The 22,037-nt window shown below is 47.7% G+C and overlaps 1 protein-coding gene across 1 annotated transcript in view; it reads left to right on the plus strand.

Annotated features, from left to right (window-relative positions):
* The window catches only part of PLPP3 (phospholipid phosphatase 3), an 82,818-nt gene that overhangs the window by 28,111 nt on the left and 32,670 nt on the right, over window positions 1–22,037 (plus strand). Inside the window, exon 2 of the mRNA XM_031465203.2 lies at window positions 14,725–14,882. Within this exon, the coding sequence (XP_031321063.1) occupies window positions 14,725–14,882 (158 nt within the window). The remainder of the gene's footprint in view (window positions 1–14,724; window positions 14,883–22,037) is intronic.

The raw sequence follows: 22,037 nt of genomic DNA on the forward strand, positions 1-22,037 counted from the left end.
TGAATGAAGATTCTCAAGCCCTTGCCCCGGAAATTCTGATTGAGTTATTGGGTAGAGCTGGGCACTGTCTGGAATGTGTTTTTTAATAAGTGCCCCTGATGATTTTGATGCTTGGCCAAATCTGAGAGTCACTGTCCAGGGGACAACCTTGTTCAAATCCCCCATTTCACCCTTAAAGACAGACATGAAAATAAGCACTAGCCGTCGGGCCTAGAACCTTAAAACAAACACACCCACAAAGAGCTGTGTGCAGAGGAACACGGAAAGAGTATCTGCAGAGCAGTTGGCCAGTGTACCCTGGGTCAGCCTGAGAGGAGCGATGGACAGAAATGATTTGCAAGCCTAATTAGACCTGCTCCCCAGTTCTCAAACATGCAGCTCTAAGCCTCCTGCTAATTGGCAGTCCCTTAATAGATGAGGACTTGGCATCAGGTTTGCATGTTATTATAAACCACACACAGAAAAACCCAGTGGCTGAGGAACTCCTGCCAAACCCAGTCCTGGGTTTTTGTGAGGCTTTTGAAGTGCACTGGTCTTTCAGTATTTTGTATAGCCAGTGTACGAAAAGGCATCGGACCGTTCCTTTGGATGGGATATGTGAAGGGCGAGTCTGTTGAATAATGAATTCCCCGAGACCCATTCTGTCATCTTGATGGACAGGCAGGAGCCCACATACACAGCCCTGCTCTTGGCGGTCCTTGGAGCGTGATAGGAAAGATGCTTTCTCACGGATCCTGTCGTATTCTCAGGAATCTGCCCCCCTCCCCTTCGTGCGCTTGTGGGGGGGTGGTGGAGGGGGAAGAAGGAACGTTAGGGTGCATCTGCTGGGGCCCGGCTGTATGACACGCCGTCTCAGGGAATGCTCACAGCAGCCCTTCCAAACACCATGACCTGTTTTGCCCGACGAGGATGTGGAGGTCCTGAGAACTCGCCGGTTCAGGGTTGCACCGCCACACCTGGCAGAGAGGGGAGGGAATCGTTCCTGGCTCTCCTCATTCCAAACTTCCACCAAACCAAACCGGAGCTGGAAGACCCATTTTTATTTTCTCGGTGCTCAGTTGATTAATACTAGCAGTGGAAGAATTTTGTGCGACTCCATCAATCGCGGGCCTACCTGTTGGCATCCCTGGATAATGTCTGCACTATGAGTGCTCCCTTCCCCCTCAGATTATATAATAGGGTCCCTGCCCTGCGGTGAGGCTGCCACTACAGAGAGCCACATTGTGTGGAGGGACAGAGAGGGGCTGCAGAGGGTGGCTTTGCGGGAGCTCCAAGGCCCATTACTGGCTGCCAAAGGTGCAGTCAGGTATTCCTGGGGAACTCTGAGCAGCTCCAGGGGCCTTGCTTTCTGCTCTTGTCTGCTCAATTAGGGTCCTTCCAGTTTTTTCCTCCAAGTCCACTTCCACAAAGGGAGAGCTGTCATGGAGGCTGAGATTTCCATGAAAACCTTCCATTTTTCAGGCAAACATACCAGGCAGCTCTCATAGCAATACCATGGTGAAGGGGAATAATGTTATTTGGCATTTCGCCCTTTAAAAAAAGTGTATGTGTGTGTGGGGTGGGATGGGGGGTGGGGGGGTGACAGGAGGGTTCTGGGGGAGGATGGGCAGAGAGAACAGTGGGGGCTTTGTCATTTACTGCAATTGAGAGGTCAGGTGAGCAGGGTCATGGGGAGAGAAGGCCTGAACCGCCCCCCTCCACCTTGGGCTTCAATACCCTATACTCCCCCCCTTCCCGATTCATACTGCTTGAGAGGTTGTAAAGGAGACGTTGAGCGGTTTTTATGTTTTTATTTGGAAGAAGGACTCTAGACATTCTGTCCCTTTGAGAGAAGCTGGCTCCTTGCTGCTTTGCAAGGATTAAGGGCCTGGCTTCCAGAACCATTGAAGAAACATCCCAGGAGCCACCCTTTTCTCTCAACAGCTGAAAAAGGCATCACGGAGCCGTGGCTTCCTGGAGAGTTTTGGCAAAAGAGCTTCCCTCTGGAACAATAGGGTTCCTATAGCAAGCCACCTAGGAGTTCTTCACTACCGCCGGCTCTCCCACGTGCTTCTGAATGCCTCCCTTTTGTTTCCCCATCCTGGTGGGGAAGGGGCGGGGCTGCTGGGGCCCCAGAGGGTGGGTGGGCCCAGAGCACAACGACTTCTAAGGAGGGCCCCCTTCTGAGGTCCAATCAAAGGCACCCAAACACAGAAAGTGCGATGACTGCCCCGGGCGTGCGGGCATGCGAAGCCAGCCGGACCTGGTGGCGTTCCTGCTCAGTGGCTCTGTGACCTGACTGCTCATCCTCAGTTCCAGTCTGTGCAGAATCGACCCGGTACTGCTTACCTGGAAAGGATTGTTGGAAGGAAGAAATAAGATCCAGCTTGAAAATGGCCAGAAGAGTATCCAGTTGGCAGCAGTAACTGATGCCAGTTCCCACCTGTCTCCAGCCCACACTGCAGGGTTGCTGATCCCTCCTTTGACCAAGCCAAGTGCTGCTAGTCACGAATTCAGTTTGTATCCGAAGGTCTGTAGATTTGGGGGATGTTCTCTGGAGCTGTTCTTTATAAATGAGCATCTTTGAACTCCAGAGGGCTCTGCTTGGCCAGATCACCTTCACAAACTTAAAGTAGCTCCCCAGTTACCCCAGCTGGGATAGTGGGCAGGTGGTGAGGCCCACCTGCTCTGTAAGGATGCTGTGGGGACGAAGCCTTCAGTTTGTTTATAAAATGCCCTGTACTCCTGGGATAAAGGTGAACAGCCCTAAACTTAGGAAGATTCCCCTAAGACACATAGTAGGACCACCTCTTTCATTTTGCACATGAAGAAATAGAGTCCAAGAGAGCAGAGGTGCGATGATGGAGTTTGTTAGCAACAGAATTAATGCTGATGAATACACGTTTTTCTTATCAGTTCTCGTTGGTTAGTATTTGTTTTTAAGGTCATTGTGGCAAGAGAGGCTTTAAGTAAACTCCCAAACTCACTTGTGTTATCTTGTTAAGATCAGGCATTTCTTCACTGAATCAAAAACTAGTGTGGAAGTCATTTCCCCTCCAGGATACTGGCTGAGCTGACGCAGCTCAGACTCCTTGAGACTCTTCCTTGCTCAAGAGGTGAAAGGTTGGCTGATTTGCTGGAAGAGACACAAAGTAGACTGACCCCGATGTATCTAGCTGGCTTCAACTTTCTACAATTTCCAGTGATCTTAGTGATGATTGAGTTAGAAACCTTTTTCCCCCCAAGGCAGAAATTTCTTCTGGATCGAATAACATTTTTAACTCTCAGTTTTTCCTTTTTCTCATCTTTTCAGCATCTGGGTTTTAGGAATTAGATAGGCTCCCTCAGAGGTCTTCTCTCATTTTTCCACAGGGGTAAAGGATGGGGAGGGGAGGAGACTGGAACACAGAAGCAGTGTTTTTGGAGGAGGACAGGGAGACTTTCTAGGTCTGGTGGGGTTTTGTTTTGTTTTGTTTTTGTTTTTTTCAGTTCTATTACACAATTGTTACAATTTGGCTGCACATATACAACATATTGCATGTAAATACATATATACATATATATGGTATTGCCTTAAATACATCATTGGCATTCAAATGACAAGAAGGAATCTTTGAAATGCATTTGCGGGGCTAGTCAATAAACCGGTCTTGCCTGCCTATTGGCTGCCAAGTCACATGCTAGAGGGCGTCCTCTGTGCTCCCTGAACGTTTTAGACATGCCTCCGTGGAAGTTCTGTCATGTGGCTTCACGGGTGGTTGTCCCTGGAGTATGCATTTTTAAAAGCTGGGGGCCACTTCTTACTGTAGCTTAATTTCTGTAGCTCATAATTCTCTCAGTGAGGAGTTTCCTCCTTTCAAAGCAGCCTCTTTCTCCTTCACTTTCTTGCCACCCAGGACAATTTGGAGCACTCAGTGGGGCACGCACCAAGCCTCAGATGTCTGGGGGAGAAGTTTGACTTGCACTTTAATTAGGTGTTCTGCAATGCCATACATTCCCTGGACACGTCTGAAATGAAAATATAGCCTATAAGGACAGTACAGAGAGAGGAAATAAACTACAAATTAAAAAGTGATTAGTGAGTGTTTAGGCAGAAGGTCAAAGGGATTATTTTGGACTTCAAACTTTTCAGCGTTCAGGGCTTGTATTCAGTTACAAAATTACATCCCTGAATTATTTGTGCATGTGGCAGCTGTCAGATTTGAAGAAGGTTTCTGTGTTTTACAAAAGAACATTGACAGGGCTGGGAACGGGGAGTGCGTTCTCCTGGAGCGAGGGCTGTCTCCTCCGCCGCGCACACTGGAACCGCCCCAGTCTTGTGCAGCTCGAGGGACAGGCCTTGTCTGAGCTGACACAGCCCTGTCCAGGTTAGTCCCACCGCCTTCTTGAGGAAACCAGTCAAGCCGGTTGACAGGCATCATATAAACAGTAGATTTTCGGGACTGGGAGTGCGGGGAACTAACCTTGGTTAAATACCCAGCGTCTGGTATTTCGTCCTCACAGCCCTTCAGAGGGGCTATTGGCATCTTCTTTTTACAGCCGGGGCCCAGAAAAGTTAAGCAATTTGCTGAAGATTGCTTAGATTAGAAGTGGCAAAACTGGTTTTCAAACCCAGTTCCCAGTTGCTTTGTTGAAATCTGTGCTCTTCCTCTTCCTGGGAGCTTTCTCCAGGGCAGAGATTCCCAGGAGGATCACACAGCACGTGGATTAGTTCGGGGTGTGCTGCAATGGATCCCTTAGCCCTGGGGCCAGCAGGGCAGGGCGGGCGTGGCAGCCGAATCACTGACCAGCGACCTCCTCGGTTTACCTGGTGGTGCCCTACAAAGTATCTTCTGATAGTTTTACTATGCAAAAAGTCTGGGGAACTGTGATGATTAAGTGTCGTAAAGATCATCCTACCAAGTTCTAGGGCAAAGGTGACAAACTGGCAGCCCAAGACCAAATCTGGCCTGCAGAGATGTTTGAGACTTGAGGCTGGTTAAGTTCTCCATAAACTATTCCTGGCGCAATCTCCTGCTCCTTCAGAGCATATCTGGTGCTGTGTTGCTTTGGGGGATTGTGTTAGAAAAAAGGATTTGGGATATGAGAGAGATTAGATTAAATTCAGAAATGAGGACGTGATGGGGAGGGTACAGCTCGAGTGGTAGAGTGCATGCCTGACATGCATGAAGTCCTGGGTTCAATCCTGGTACCTCCGCTAAAAATAAATAAAATAACCGCCCCCCCCTAAAAAAAAGAAATAGGGGAGTGTATGTGTGTGTGTGTATGGGGCGGAATCTACAGGTCATAGAGTGTATGTGGACAGAGCCAGATTTTCTGAATTTTCGATTATTTCCTATACATTTATGCAAACACATTTGTTTTTATTTTAATCATTATTGCCTTAAAAAAATCAAGCTCTCTGATCACTTAGTATCATGGAGAGATGTATCAGATGGGTCCACGTTCTTTCATCTACAGCATGATCGTGTAATTTATTAACACGGACACATTGTTTAACTGGCCAGTAAGGCCAGCCTCCTTCTGGCCCCACCGCCAGCCCGATGGAGTAAACTTGCTAAAGGCTTTGTAGTGCAACAAGCCTGGGCTTCCAACCCTCGTTCCTTTTACTGTGAGACCTTTGGCAAGTCACTTAGCTCTGGAACTGCAGTTTCCTCACATCTAAAATGCAGATAGCTCAGTGGTAGAGTGCGTGCCTAGCATGCATGAGGTCCTGAGTTCAACGCCCAGTACCTCTGTTAAAATAAATAAAATTTAAATGAATAAATATATAAACCTAATTACACCCCCTGCCCCCGCCCGCCAAATCCAGCTGTTAGTAACTGCCTTGCAGTGGTGACTTGACACAATTTTTGGATTTGAAAACAGAGAGAGGAGGCATGGTCTTGGGTTAAGATTAAGACAGATCTATAGACACATGCACATACCCATATGTATATATACACATATCGAATGTGGCCATTCCCTCTCAGGGAGGACATTTTGTTGAGTCAAGTGTTAGTGATTTCTGTGATAGATTCATCCAAGGACTTCCATATTCTCTAGAGCAGGGATGGAAAATCCAAATGTTCCCATGGGCCAGACAGTTAACATAAATGACTGAGGTAGACCAGATATAGGAAGACCGACAGTGCAAGCTCAGTTGGGATGGAAGTGATACGGAGCCTTGGTGTCAGGGCATCAGGACGGAGGGGTGGTGCCCTGGGGAAGGTGCGGCCAGTTACCACTGCCTGTATTGCCACGGGGCGGTGGAGGTGGCTCAGCAAGCAGAAATCTGAATGTTACCTGAGACCTCCTGTTACTCAATGTTAACTACGAATTTTAAAAAGTCTTAGACACTGGATGGGCCAAAAGGAACATCTCTGCAGGCCAGATTTGGCCACGGGCTGCCAGCTTGTCACCTTTGCCCTAGAACTTGGTAGGACCGTGGAGCTTAATGGGTCAGCATGGAGTGCCCCGACGGCCTGGGGTGGGGGGCCTACCAGCCTGGTTTGGTTCTCGCAAGGCCCCCAGTAATGCTTCCACTCTGCATTTCTGGTGCCGCATCTGGCTCCGGTCTTGCCTTCTGACTCCCTCAGACTTTGGCCTTGGCCCTCCCAGGTGTTCTGATGTCCTGCCAGTCCCCTTGTTGTTTATTTTCTCGCCACGGGAACCTGGTGTTTTGTGTACACCTGGGCAGCATGGCTTGGATGGGAGCACACTGCTGATGCGAACGTATGTTTAACTGTTGGCAAAATAAAAAGTAACTTTTTTTTTTTTTTATTTCACCCTTATTACAGACTTACCTCCCCATTCAGCCTCCTATGATCGTTGAGAATGCCTGGCAGGGTTCCTGCTGTGATATTTCTTCTCTGTGTCAGGGTGCCACGTCTTGCTAACCACTATCAAAGCCCCCTTCTGTTTACACAATCTCAAGAAGCCCTTGGAATTAGAGGATTTTATGAGCATGCTTTTCCTGGGGGATCCGATTGCACTTGGGAAGGGGCTGGTGGGCCTGTGGCTACTGGCGTGAACTTTTGACAGAACTCGGATCACATCTTATCCCTGCTTAAAAGCTTCCCACGGCTTCCTGTCGTATACAGGAGCAAGAACTAACATTTATGGAGCCAAGCGACTACTGGATATTTTATAAACCGTCTCGGTTGGTCCTCCCACTCCACTCTGTACGTTGGGAACTGCTGTAGGAGGTGGTCCTGTTGCACGGAGGCAGAAAGGACGTTCAGAGGGGTGAGGTGACTTGTCCGTGGCCTGACAGTAGAGTGTGACAGGTGACAGAAGTGACATCCTGCCTGCCTGACTTCGAAGCTCATGGATAAACTGGCAAGAAGTAACTCAGCCAGAGTGGGCTACATGGCTGAGCGACTCCTTTATAGAAAGATGTGTAAGTCTTGAAGGATGAATCGGAGTTTGCCAGTAGGTACTTTAATCCAAGATGTTAAAAGCATTACTTCCCGGAGTGGTCAGGAAGACTGGATGTGTTCATTTATGGAGCCAGCTGTAGAACCCTCTGCACACATGTGATGCTTGCTGTGTCCTAGCTCCGGGCAGCGTGTTGCAAGTGAACACATCTGGGCTGGAAGGGAGACTGAGGCGGGAGAGTGGGTGGATCGATACGAATCCATCTGAGCATCTAAGGAGGAGCCTGGTTTTTCATCTTCGTTCAAGGTCAACATACACTTTCCAGAGCTTTGTAGCTTTGCAAATAATCCACATAGACAGAGTTCATGTGTACTTAGTAAGAAAGGCTAACTAGCCCCGCCACTGAATGAACTTTAGAGTCAGAGTATTCAATTCCATATCTCGGTTGCACCTCTCATCAGCAGAGTGGACACCGAGGCAAATGAAAATCTCTTTGCCCCTCAGTGCTTTACTAATATGCCCCTCAGTGTATACTAATAATTAATTTAGAGGATTGTCTTGAGTTAAACCAGTTGATATATGCAAACCCCCTGGCACATGAGGGGTGTCCAGTGAATGTAGATTTACTCCCATCCTTATTTCAAAGAGGGATCAAAAGGGAGGAAGGAGGTCTTGGGAAGTGACCCCGTTTTACCTGGGGCAGAGGAATCGCAAGTCCTTCCGGCTCTGGTAGTTGTGTTGTCCTAGGAATAAAATATCTCATTTGTGAAATCCATAATGGCAGCAAGAGAAGTCCGGGATTCTCTCCATGGAAGGTGTGAATCCTGAACTCTTGGCCAGTTTGTTTTTTAGATCCTGGTGGATGTGGCAGCCCTTTAAAAATCCAACTGCAAAAGCTCAAACAGCCCGAGCTAGAGGTTTTAAGGCGGCTGATATTAGTTATTTTAAAGAATAAAATGTTTTTACTTTAAGCCCTTTCAAATCAGAAGGGTCACCCAAAGTCCATTTTCACACCCATGACTAGACTGAGACAGGTGTCTCCTCGTCATAGACCCTGACTTTCCGAAGGTGAGGAACTCAAAGCCAGTGCCTGTGGCTGTGTCCCCAGCAGCTCTTGCAGTGCCCAGTACTCAGGGACTGTCCACACCCGCTTGTGGAGTCCAACTAAAGACCCGGGACTCGGGCGCGGGAGACCCAGGTGCCAAGACTAGACCTGTCATTTGTTTCTCCATTTCTACCATGTAGTTGCTTTTGGTTCCTACAGTCTTCTTTTTTTTTTTTTTTTTGTGAAGAAAGGGCCTGAGCTTTTCAGTGCTGGAGAACTGAGCGTTTGTCAGAGAGAACCGCTAGACCCAGCATGTGGCACGTTCACATCAGCCAACAGCAAGTGTTTTTCACGGCAGCCTCTTTCAAAGGTGGGAAACGCCTTCATAGTAAACTTCGCTTTGTCTCATCTGGATTGTGTCCAGTCTAAAAATCTGGACAAATATCGTAAACCAGAGAAAGTTTGCACACTTCTAAGACCAGTAGCAATTAATTACTTTAAATAGAAACCCTGTCACTTACAAGCAACATAAATATTTGTATTTTGAACCTCTAAGTAGTAGTTGGGTTGACCATTCTAGCCTTAAGTGATTAAAAAAAAAAAACCCAGTTGGTCATATTTGAACAGGGAATACATTTATAAAGAAAGGGAGGGTCAGGTCGTAGAGTAAGAAAACGTGTGCCAAAGGAAAGACAGACCTGAGTTCAAATCCTGGTGACCAGTTGACTCATTTGGGAACCTTGGATAAGTGACAAAACTTCTGGCTTCGGTTTTCTGTGGCTGCAAATGAAAATAATAGCTGTAACTTTTCCTAGCTGTTGTGGAGATGAGAATACATTAATTCCTAATTAGACTCTAAACTCCTTGAAATCCGAAGCCTGGTGTCATCCATCTGTGTTTCTAACATCTGGTCCACATTGGTGCAGCTTGCTTGCTTTGACTTCAGATGAGCCGCTTAACCTTTCTAAGCCTTAATTTTTTGTTGGCAAAGTGCTTAAAACCGTGAAGTCGGCAGAACTCTGTACCGTAGGTGAGGTGTCTAAACTCCTGTCACAGACTCACGGTTTGAGCCACTACGGTGAGCTTGATACTTACACAGAGATGCCGTGTCCAGTATTATTCTGCGCGTAGGTATGCGGGCTTTCTGCAGATGTTAGATTAATTGTTACTCTCACAGATCCTGGGCGGGGCTTATTTTAAGGTAACCACAGCTCAGGTGAAGTGGGAGGTTGGACAGCTCTGGAAAAGGCCCTGCAAGGACATGGTTTAGAGGAGTGATGAGGTGCCTCTCCCTGATGCCCTGATTTGGGTTACACGATGGTGCAAAGATTCCTCATTCCTCTGCCCCCCTTTTCCTACTCTCACAAGGGCTTTTGAAAAAACCCTTGAAGAGCGGGAGGCTGTGTTTAATTTTGGGCAGACATGAAGCTGTCACTACAGGGAGCAGGGCTCCGGGGCCGGGTCACTTCGGTAACACTTCCCACATGACTTTATCAATGGGTGGGCCACGAAACTTATCCCATGTTTTTTTACACCCCACCCCCAAACCGCCCAACCTGCCCAAGTGTTAGTTTTTCAAAGCCCGAGAACTTTCAAAGGCCTGAACCCAACACAGGGGCCTTTCTTCATTGCTTTGATTTTCTGCCCATTAAGCGTTTGTCAGTGAGTTCGGATTTCGCCTCCTCTGTGGCCTCCACATCCCAAGAGGTCCCTGGAGGTTTAGGAAGTTAATTGATCCTTGATTAAAAGACGGAGAAATGCTTCAGTCTGGGTCTAGAATCAGCAGATGGTGTGTGTGTGTGTGTGTGTGTGTGTGTGTGTGTGCATACGTGTATACGTGTATACACACACACACATATTTTGGTTCTGCTTTGCAAAAAGCTTGTAATGTACCTTTCATCATAGATAAATCTTAAATTCCAGGATGTTAGCTTCCGAGTCTTAATTACAATAGAGCTGAAGCACGTGTGTGGTACACGGTGGAGAGTACTCAGTGAACAGTAGCCAGCGCTGATGCCCTGACACTTCCAAACAAAGCGTTTTTCTCTTCAAAGACCGTGAGGTTTGCCGAGCTTCAGTTAATGTCTTAATACTCCGAGGTGCTGCCTTCTCTCTGTTTTAAGTGACTCACTTACTTTAGAAAGCACCCAGGAGTCAGATCATTTGAGCCCCGTCCAGCTCCACCGCTTCCTGGCGGAGTGACTCTGGTAAGTCACTTTAATCCCTTTGAACCTTCGGGTGACTTAACATGTTAGTTTTTATGACTGCTTCTCCTGTTGGCCTTTGGGCCACTGGAAGGTTGGGACTTCAGCTCCAACTCGGTGGCCCCCTCTGTGCCGAGAAGAGCACAGGCAGCAGGTCAGTCAGGCTGCCGTGGTTTATGTGGGGATCCCCGGTCCCTTGTGTATCTCTTCCACCTCTGTAGTCAAATTTAAAACTGTCTTCTCAGGGGGGAGGGTAGAGCTCAATGGTAGAGCGCCTGCCTTGCATGCCTGAGGTCCTGGGTTCAATCCCCGGTACCTCCATTGAATAAATAACCTAATTACCTACCCTCTTCAAAAAAGATGAAAATAGATAAATAATTGGACAAAACAATTAAAAATTAATTTAAAAAAAGGCTTAAAAATAAAAGAAAAAACTGTATTCTCATCATGGCAATGGGCCGTCAGTTCTGTTGACGGCCTATCACAATCTCTCAACTACACTGAGTTTTCACAAGAGTGTTTAGCCCCTGGAACCCAGAGACTTCCTGCTTAATCTTCTCATCCATGCCATCTTTAGTGTCCCTATGAGAGAAGTCTATTGTGCCCTTGCTGTCCTCTGTCCAGTCATCAGGTCCTCACACTAAAAATCTTAGTGCACTTGTTTTCATGACCTTGAAACAAACACCATAGGCCTCTTGAGGGCAGGTCCTTTGATGTACCCACCCTGATTCCCAATGGCCAGCACTGGGCATTTTGTTGAAGTGATCAGGAACTGTAGTGGGTGGTAATAATAAAGATGGTGTCAATGCTGGACATGCAGACCCTGCCTTGGAAAAAGACAGCCTTTTCTCTGTGTCCTGGAGAGGCAGGGTCTGCTGTTCTTGTCTCTTGAGGACCAGCTGCCCCATTAGGGGACATGTTTATGCTTTTCCCATCAATTGAAGGGAATCTGAGGTTACACTTTGCCTGGAGCCAAGTCAAGACTTGACTGGCACCCTCCCCAATCAGACCACAAGTTTGTAGGGGAGACAGAAAAGGCCATTGGCTTTTCTAAATGCCATCTCCATGCCTTTCAAGAAAATAAACAGAATGTATCCAGATCCAACTGCTCGTCTGTTTTTGGTCATCATTCACATAATAGGAACCGGAAACCCTCTTGCAATCTTGGACAAGGAAGGAAGGAAAAGGGTTTGGATTGCTCCCAGATTAAGAGTGCAGAGGAACTGAACACATTTTTCTTTCCAAATCTTCTCTGGAGGACTTTCCCTCACTTCTTCCTTTTATGACATTTGTTGAGTGTCCACAGTGCGTGGTGGACTCTGTTCTGACATTACCCTGTGTGGTTGCCCGCTTTCTTCCTGCTAAAACGACTGATTTTATCCCGTTGTCAGTGTCTTCCCCTATTAGATTGTAAGCTTCCTGAGGGCAGGGCTGGTGTCATTTTTGTGTTCCTTGCTTAGTATACATATTTAAGACTCAATAGATATTTGTTGAATAAATGAATGAACAAGTTAATTTATGGCATCATCCCAGCCATCCCAAAGCAAGGTTTCACTCTCCCCATCGAGAAGGGGGTTTGGAGATGGGAAGTCACTGGCTCGAAGAGGAGGGAGCAGAGTTGAGATCATTCCCCACGTTCTGCCTGACTCCACAGCTCTTTTATATGTGTTTTATCGTCCTTAGGAACATATGTTTTACAGGCCTATCATGTGAACACTATTAAAAATAGAAGCCAGGGGCCTCAGAGCAGAGCATGAATTTAAGGAACGAGGGTTTGTTCCCTTCCTGAGTTTATTAGCAACGCCTGGGCTCCTAGGCACCGCGGAGGCTGTGGCCAGGCTCAGATGCAAAGCTCACGGTGTTTATCACAATGTGTGGAACTTTAAAAACGGACTATTAATATCATACTGGTGGCTCCTCAGCTACTTCTCCTAGCCAGCTTGGCCACATTTCAAAATGTTTAGGCAGTGGGATGAAGATGGTTCCAGCCCATGTGATAGCCTTCTCTCCCAGCCCCCAGCCCACGAATATCAGCCATTTCTCAGCCAGGACATTTATCCGCTGTCTCCCCTTCCTCCTTTTCTCCATCGCAGAGTTTCAAGAGCTCATGGTTATTGCCTTCCAGGGCCCCTCTGTGTTTACTTTAAGAAGGTCAGGCACAATGCTGTGGTGTGTGGCTGGGCTTTCTTTTCAAAGCACCAGTATGAATTTGATAAAGTAAATTGTTGTTCTAGCAGGAAGCAGTTAGGGGTCACAAAATAAATAGCCGTAGAATTCAAATAAATCCAAAGAATAAAACCAAATAAATCCATGTGTGTATGCACAGTGATACATAAATACACTTTTTGAGAAAGTGAGCATTTTTAATGCTGCCCGGTCTGGACCGAAGTAATTTAAAAATTGTGGAGTTCACGGTACTTTTTTTTTTTTTTAAGAGGCAGTCTGGGCCTTCAAGCCACATGACGTGAAGTTAATTCTTTTTGAAAAACTTGAACATGGAATTTTATCTTTTAAACAGCTGCTTATCTGTCCCCCCCCCCCCAATGAAATTCACATATGGATGAAACCAATTTGCACAGTTAAATTTGGGATTTAGGCGTATGGAGGTGTACTGAGAGACTCTGAATAAGCTAAATATTCTTTCTAAGTCTGTTCTCCCCACTAGAAGATGAGCGATCGCAGTGCTTAAGTGATGATTTAAAATGACCCACCCAGGGTTGTTGGAAGATTCAGCACAAAAATGAATATAAACTAACTTGCACGTTGTGGTCACACACCAATGGTGCCTGTTATCACTAATGAGATGCTTCTCATGGTCATCCTTACTCCTGACATTCAGCGACTCACCTTGTACTTCTTCACCTTTCACTCACCTTTGTGAGCTGACACGGGGGCTTGGCATTGCCCTTGGCTGTAAGGGAGGAAGCCTTTCCAGCCTAAGAGAAGAGCGTGCGCACAGTGGAGGCTCTGGGTGCTGTTTTGTTGGAGGGCGTGTCAAGGTGGGCAGCGGGTCATGGGTCTGGAGCAGGGGGCTCAGGTCATGGGGAACTCCAGGGGTCACACTTAGGGACTGCGTCTTGTCTTGTGCAGTGGAGAATATTGAAGAGGCCAGAACAAGGCAATGAGATGCTTGTGGTCAGGAAGTAGACAGGTGGATATGTGTAAGAGGCAGGCAAGGCCAGGAGACCAATTTGGAGGCTGATGCTGGGTCCAGGCAAGAGATATTGTGGGCCTTCACTTTTGGCTTCAGGGTCATGAGGGCCTTTTCCTGGCAGGTGTTGGGATCTATTTTCCATGACCTTTAAGAGAATGGCATCTGAGCTGGCTGCTGATAAACTAGCAGCAGCTGCGAGGGTGCTTGGCGCCCCCGATGCCCTTGGGCTCTGCTCCAGGGCTGCAGACAGCAAGCAGGGCCCAGCTCAGCTCTGCTCAGTCTTGTCAATGACCCTGAACAGTGAGAGCAAAGCACCGAAAGCAGCATTCACTGAGCAGCTACTGTGCACCAGCGCTGAGCTAGGAGTTGCGTGGGTTTTTCCCTCCTGTAGTCTTCACCACAACTCCTTTGTGGGGAATTGAGACTCAGGAAGATGGAGAGAGAACCAGACGTCACGTTGCTAAGAAGTAATGGATCTGGGGTTCAAATTCAGGTTGTCTGGCTCCAAGGTCTTCAGGACTCCATGCACTAGAGTCGTGGGATGAGCTTCTCGAAGGGGAAATGGTTAAGACGTAAGAGAAAAATGTCACTTAGAGGCATCGGCATCATGAGACATCATTAGATGTGGGGCTGTGTTCCTAATCATTACAAATTGGACTTTGATTTTCAGCGGGTTGTTGTTGAGCAGTGGAAAAGCTCCCAACCTGGCTCTTCCACTGCCGCCCTCTGTGCTCTTGGACCAGACGAGAGGATCACGATATACTCTTCTTAGCGTGTAAAGCAGGGGAGAGGGGGTGCCTGTAGAGAAGGCTCTCTGTAGGCTGCAGATCACTATCAATGCAAGGAGGTGACATTGCCGTCACCGGCGTGTTGCTGTGGGGGATGGTCTCTGCTGTAGGCCATTCTTCCTCGGCTTCCTTGCACTGATGTTTTCCCTCGCTCTTGTCTTTTCCTGGTCCATGCCGTGGTTCCGTCTCCACCAGCGGGCTTGCCCTTCATCATCATCGAGACAAGCACCATCAAGCCTTACCACCGGGGCTTCTACTGCAATGACGAGAGCATCAAGTATCCGCTGAAAACCGGCGAGACGATTAACGACGCCGTGCTCTGCGCCGTGGGGATTGTCATCGCCATCCTCGCGGTGAGTGCCTGCCCGCCCCGTCTGGCTCCCGTGTCACCTCATAGACTATCTGAGCTAGCAGAGGTTTGCCAGATCAAGGAGAATTCTGTTTGATTAACACCATTATTAACTGTGTTTCATGCAGTTAATGCTGTTACAAAAAGTATTTAAAAATACTACATGTATATCAATCAACTATACTTCAATAAAAAATAAAAAAATACTAAATACTACTTAAGTATTCTAAGAATATGCTAAGCAGTCTTCTAAAGTACTTTACATAGACTGTCCTCACCACAATCCAATAAAATCCACATATTGTTCTTATCATTCTTCTACAAATTAGGAAACTGAGGTCTGCAGAGTAAAAATAATTTTCCCAAGGTCACTTGGTTAATAAGTGGTAGAGCTGGGATTTGACCTCGTTGTCCCTTACCCCAGAGTCCGAGCTCCGAGCTACCGTGCTGTGAAGCTGGGCCCCAGAGGATGGGGGACGTGGCTTCCCAGCTAGCTCAGGCGTTTTCTGTGTTCTTTCCATGCGGTGCTGTTCCATGTTGATAATGCCATCAGCATTCTCTAGCATATTTTAATTTTCTCATCCAGTGGCTGTGGTGTCAGAGTGAAAATAAAATGAGACTTGCAATCCAGAGACCTCGGTTCTAGACCTGGCCCTCCTCTGACAAGCTGTACATCTTTAAAACCAGGGAGGACCGTCTTGCTGCAATGCTTTGCAGTGAGGAGTGAAAGCGATCATGAATGTTGAAATGCTTGGCAAACTCTTAATTGCTGAGCAGTTTACTCATGTGCGGATGTAAAGTCTAGACTTACCTCCGGATCTTCCCTTAGAGGAAGAAGCCCTCATTGAGGGTGCAAAAATGTGCCATAGACTTGACAAGGTCCAGAATTGATTTGAGCAAGGGTAGCCTCATGGGAACAAGGGTGTGGGCTACTTCGGTCACCACCCTGTTTTGGATGTATCCATTTAGGGCAGAGGAGAAGTAGAGTCATTGAGGGTAATCTAGCCTTGTAACATGTAGTTCATACACTTTCACAGCCATCCATCCCACAACCTCCAGTGTTTTCCAAGTTTTTTCTTTCTCCTTGAACCCCAGCTGTGCGGGCAGAGGGCTAGGCATCGTGTCCACCAAGATAAAAAATTCTCTCTTCCAGATCCTTGAGTCATCTTTGTTTTAGCCATAGCCTAGAAGGTTATCTCTGGCTTGTATTGGCAAGCCAAGAAGGAAGTTACATACACATTAAGTGCTACAAATGGAAAATCAGAAGCTCAGAGGGGTTAAAGGATATGCTCAAAGTCTACAGCAAGTAAAACCTGGGGTTCGAGCTGAAGCCCTCTTTCCATCTTGCAGACTTGATTTCGGGTTGGAGGCTGGCTGTCCTATCCAAATGAACGGCTCAGCGGGATAGGCAGTTAGCTGCTCTTGCCTTCTTTGCATCACATGTAAGCTGCCGATGGTACACGAAGCACATTTCATGAAGTTTTTCTTCTGACTTCCCCACTCTAGGGGTTGGTGGTAAACTTTGAGACCCCTCTTTGTTTTTTAATAACATCGTAAACCAGGCACACAATCAACAGTTGGAAATTGGGGAGAGGGGGCAGGGAGGCTAGTAGAATTCTTTCCAACCTTTAAAAGAAAAACAGTCCTTTGGGCAACTGTAGGAGTTTCTTAAAGGCGAACTAAGGATCTTTGTGTTCAGAAGCTGAGAAATATAAAATGTTTTTTTCACTATTTGGTCCGAATTAACAGTGTGGGGTTGAGTTCTCCAGGAAGAATGGCTTTGCCTGGGGGGGAAAAAAAACCTTTGTAGTGGAGGGGAAATATTTCACGTGGAATCTTGTGCTATGGTTTGAACAGGTGTTTTTGACACTTGGAGGCTCAGTTAGTTGAATGGTTTTAGAAGCCAACTCTAACCCAGGCACAGATGAGACAGGAATAGCACGGGGACAGGGATGTCCTGCCACCTTCGCTGTCTTTACTTGTGATCATTGCTGGCTTGCCTGGTGGGCAGCTCCCAGACACGCTCAGTGGAGAGAGACACTCCTTGGAAGCCTGGCCCCTCTGCTATGTGAATTAGGTGAAGCACTGGCTTCTCCAGGCCTCATTTTCTTCGTCTGTAAAGTGAGAGTGGTGTTTGAAGTCACTCCTGGGGATTGCTGTGGAATCAAAAGCCATCCGTTTTCAGGGCACACACTCCGCTGCAGTGGGCTGCCCAGGGAGCTCCTCGGACGTCTGTGCTTCTCGTCTGTTCTTCCTTCCTCAAGCCAAACTCCTGGTCAGCCGCTCTTTTCCTGCTGTTTGCCAAGACCAGCCCCTTCTTCCCCACGAGATGCTAGCGTTCCTAAGAAAAATCTGCTTTGAAGAGCTTCGTGGTGGGTGGCCTCTCTCCTCGGGTCACGTTGATGTTTTAATGAAAATGCTCCCTGACCGCCCAGGTTTCCTTGAAACGGTCACGTGCTGTGGCCTCAGGGGTAGGAAGAGCAACGGTCCCGAACAGCGTCGGCAAAATGGGTTTGGATAGGGCTTCCCTGTGCTTCTGGGAAAGGCCAGCCAAGCAAATGTTGCAGGAATTGCTGTTCCTTGTCAGGTGCTGCTGTCGTGCTGTGAAACCTTTCTCCCTCGCAGAAACGCCCCCTGCGTCCCTCTCCCCACTCCCAGATGCAAGGTTTTCTTGTGTCTCTGTTTGGCAGGGGCTGGGGGGGGGGGGGGGCGGTTGAAGACATAAGCTGTGGCTCGTACCTGAGCGCCTCCACTGTGGAACGAGTAGCGAGGAACCTCACCGCGCCGCCGCAGGCTCGCCCGTGACGTGGAGCCAGTGCATCTTCCTGTGAGATAATCGGGAGCTCATGCATGTGAAGCAACCTGGGACCTGACCCATGCAGTACACTTGGTCTGCGTCCACTGTTTGTATCACAAATGGGTAAACTGAGTCAAGAAGTGGCTTAGCCAAGATTTATATCAGGTGACAGTAGGACCAGGAAAGGACTTCGGACTCATCGCATCTCCGGATCTGCCCTTATAGCTCATTCATTAGAACCCAGGTCTCTTGACTCTCCCTCCAATGCATTTTTTTTTGCAAGAAAATGTTTATCTTCTGATCCAGCTTCCCCTGCATTTTGGTGAGAAGCCTGTGTGAGATGTGGGCTCCTAATGAGGCTGGCTTGCCCACTTAACTGCCATTAAGTACCAGAGTACTCGTGAAAAAAGGGAAAGGCAAGACCTCAGAGGAAAAGTAAATAATTCGCCTTAATGCATATACACAATTCTGGAAAGTCTCTACAACTTGAATTCAACAACGACCACACATCCCCAACTCTCCCATCACGACTGGCCAGCGCCCCACTGACTCCATCCAGAATCTGCTTCTGATCAGAGGGCGTGAATGACAGTTAGGGAGGGCGGAGGGGACCCAGAGCTGGAAATCTAATCATGCTGCTACTTGCTGCCCTGGCCTCCTCCTGCCCAATGTCAGACTTGTTTAAAACAACAAGAGAAGCCTTGAGTGATCTGGATGCCCTGTTCCAGTCTGAACAGTCCCCACAACAAAGGAAGGGCCTGCCGGTGGCGTTTAGCGTGTGGTTTAGAAATGCTAAGCGTCAGAAGTTATAGAGAAAGCAGACACCTTTCTATGGCAGGAGATGTGGAAAAATCTCGTCATTTTGACCTCTTTTTCAGATGTATCTCGGATTCTGGAATTATAGCATAATAGGAATTTCTTCCAAATCCACAAGGCAACGGTTTCTATCCCTGCCTTGTAAGGGTTTAATGACTCTAGCAGCAGTGAGATTAGGAGCAGAAACAGTAAATATCATCTCCTATCTAGCCTTCTCTCAATTTGCCTTGCAGTGCGCTGAGGAGTATTATGGGCAAAGATTTCAATATGGAAAAAATGCTCAGTATTCTTTTTAAATAAACATGGGCTCAGTGCTTGCCTTGATCAGACTCCGAAAGGGGTTTAATACAGATTCTTAATATCTAGGAGTTGAAGCATGGGTGAGTCATGGGTGAATCCCCTTCTTCCTCTGGCCAGAAAAATGCTACTTTCCCTGCAGGCCCGTTGATTCTGACCTCCGTAGTGATGTTCCTACCTGGAGAAAAGGCTCAGATGTTGGCAACATCTGACTGAGGTTCACGTACTAATTCCGAACTTAACCCTTCTGTGACTTGTCCTTCACCTGCAGGCAAGCTGTTGACCTCTTTGGAAAAGAGCTATGCCTGCCTTTATTGTAAATTGGTGACAACATTTCACTGACTCCGTAGTCTTGTTCTAAGGGTCAGATCAAATGACATGTGTGTCATTGTTGAGAATCATCCTTTTCATTTCTGTCATGCAGTGCAGTTTACAGAGTGGCCTTTATGCGCACATTCTCTTAGTTACATCTGGGAGTGACCCTGAGGGGTGGCTGGTACAGCTAAGACGACCGGAGATCAAGAAATGAAGTGGCTTTCCCATAGGAAAAGGGCCAGACCAGGAGTCCTCTGATTCTAAGGCAAGGTTTTTGTTTTGTTTTGTCTTTTAATAGTGACACCACTGCTGCCTTCTAAAGCCTGCGTCCCTTCCACAATTACTTATCAAACACCTAGAGTGGGGCAGGTGCTGGGATCGCATCTTGAACACCAGCCCAACAAGCTGCATGTTGTCTCTTGTCACTCAGTTGCCAGAAGCTGCCCCATCTCAAGCAGGGAGATAGCACCTTCAATACACATCGCCTTGTAATGTGATTTGTGTCCACATCTTATCTCCCCAGCTAGACAATAGGTTCCCACAAGGCAGAGATCAGGTCTTTCCCTCTTGCACATGGTAGGCACTAAATAAACACCAAGTGTATATCTCCTCCAGGAAGCATTCCTTGACTGCTTCTTCCCCTACCTTCCAAGGGACTCAGGGATCCCTGGGCCCATGTCCTTCTTTGCAGTTACTGTACTGAACTGGCTTGTCTGTTTCCTTGTCTATTTCCTGGTTATCCCCTTAGCTGCATCAGGGTAGGGACCGGTCTGATCTGATTTTATATTGCTTGTGCAAGGCATGGACTTGGGTGCTCAGTATGTTTGTGAAAATCACAGAGGAAGTCATGCATGTTGGACAGAACCTCAGAAGCATCAGGCCAAAAGATGTCAGAAGACCTAGGGAGCAGGGACAAGTGTCTTATTTGTTTCCCTAAAATCTTAACTGTGGTCCATGATGCCCATGGGGACATTCTCAGTACCACACGCACATTTCTTGCTGGAGAGACAAGAAGAAGAGCTTATACCTCCAAGACTTGTTTATTCAAGATCAGGCTTCAGTTTGCCCACATCTGGACTTCATTAGTTCCTCCCCACCCCCCATCTCCGTTTATCTGAGAGAGCACTGCCAAGAAAACAAGGTTCCCCAAGATTGCCTCCTCATTAAATGTTCGTCGCGTTTTCAGCTCTGAAAAACAGTGAAGTGGAGCTGGCCCAGGGTGCCTTGGTGGGAGACCCTGTCCCCCAGTTTACAATCCACTACGTCTGTGCAATTACCAAGACCACCAACAGAGAGTGGCTGCATTAATCCTTCAACTGTGTCATCCCTGATCGGATGGCTGCAGAGCTCTTCTGAGAACCTCTCATCCCTGGGGGTGGGGAGAGGGGCGCTGTTTGCGATTTAACAAACACAGGCATTGAGATTAGGGTTTAGGTCGTTCCCTTCACCCTCCAGCCCCCCCCCCCCGCATTCTCTGCAGCAGTTCTTCCTTGGTTACTGTCAGTCTTAGGGCTTAAAGACTATTTAGAAAGTATATCAAATAGGAAGGTGATGATTCTCCACCTTAAGTAATAATGCTTGGGAGGCCGGGAAGTGTGTTGGTGTGAGTCAGTGTGTTAGGGGATGGGGAGGAGAATCGGATAGCCCTGACGAGCTCTCCAGTGGGCCAGCAACTAATATGCTTTATCTTAAGTCCTCCTCAACAGCTACAGGGGTAGGTGTTATTTACCCCATTTTACAAAGGAGGGAGGGTCCTGAGGCTTACCAGGGGATGTGGCTAGTGTGCAGTTACTTTGCTTAGTGAATGGGGTGCAGGGATTAAAACCTAGGTCTGTCTGGCTTCAAAGCCCAGTGCAGGAACTGGCATTGAAGACCCCCTCTGCCCTAGGTGCTCTGCGGGGGGCTCTTTATTTCGTGAGCTAGAAAAGCTCTAGTTCCTGGACGTGGAGAGCTCAGTATGTGGAGGAAGACAGAACACCTAGACCACCAGGCAGATGCCCACCTGAGATGGACAGTGTGGGACAGTGTGGATTGTAGGAAGTGCTCTGTACAGAAGGTGATGACCTCTCGGTGACACCTTCCTTAGAACAAGCAGGCATCGCGGTGGGCACCTTGGCCGGGAAGCTGATGTACGAGACACAGATCCTGTCCCGGGAACTTATGGTCTAAAGAGGAAGGAGACTGACTGCACTGTTAGACCCTCAAGGAGACAAAGCTGTCGGCCAGAGGATATGAAGAGAGTCAGGGCAGGGCAGGGTTGGTAGGTCGCAGAGAGGTGGAAGCTTCAAGGACAAAACCAGCCAAATGGTGTAGATGAGGTAGAAATAAAGTGCCATGGGAGCTGAGGGGAAGGTCACTGAAGGCTGTTTTCATTGGTGAAGGCTCATCGCCGTCTTCATCATCTGCATTCATGGAACACTTGTCCCACTGAATTATCCCAACAACCCTTGAGCTCTTGGCACTGTCTCCACATCACCCCTCTTTGTACACACAAGGAGACTGAGTTACAGAGCTCAGTTGTCCAAGACTCTTGAGTCGAAGAGCCCAAACTCAAACCCAGTGCACTAGTTGGCACCTGAGCTCTACTTTGAAGCGGGGGTGAGATTTTCACCAGAGATCCTGACAGTCCAGGCAGAAGAGATTGCTTCATTGATGGTAGAAGCAAAAGGCTGTTTTCAGGAAATGTAGAGCAGACCTGTTTGGCTGGAGAAATAGAGTGTCAGGGAGTAGACAGAGATAAGGGAGGAGGCCATTACTGCAAGATTGTGAGACTCCTTGAGTGCAGAGCAGTTTTTACTCCAGTTAATTGGCTGGAGATTGATGAACATGTTTTAAGCTCACTTGGGCAACTTTCCAGCCAAGGTAAGGATGAGGCCCAAACCACAGTGGTAGGGATGCAAGGGGAAGAGAGAGAAAAGGATGGATGTGAGACAT

This window comes from Camelus dromedarius, chromosome 14 (genome assembly GCF_036321535.1).
Source record: "Camelus dromedarius isolate mCamDro1 chromosome 14, mCamDro1.pat, whole genome shotgun sequence".
NCBI lineage: Eukaryota > Metazoa > Chordata > Mammalia > Artiodactyla > Camelidae > Camelus > Camelus dromedarius.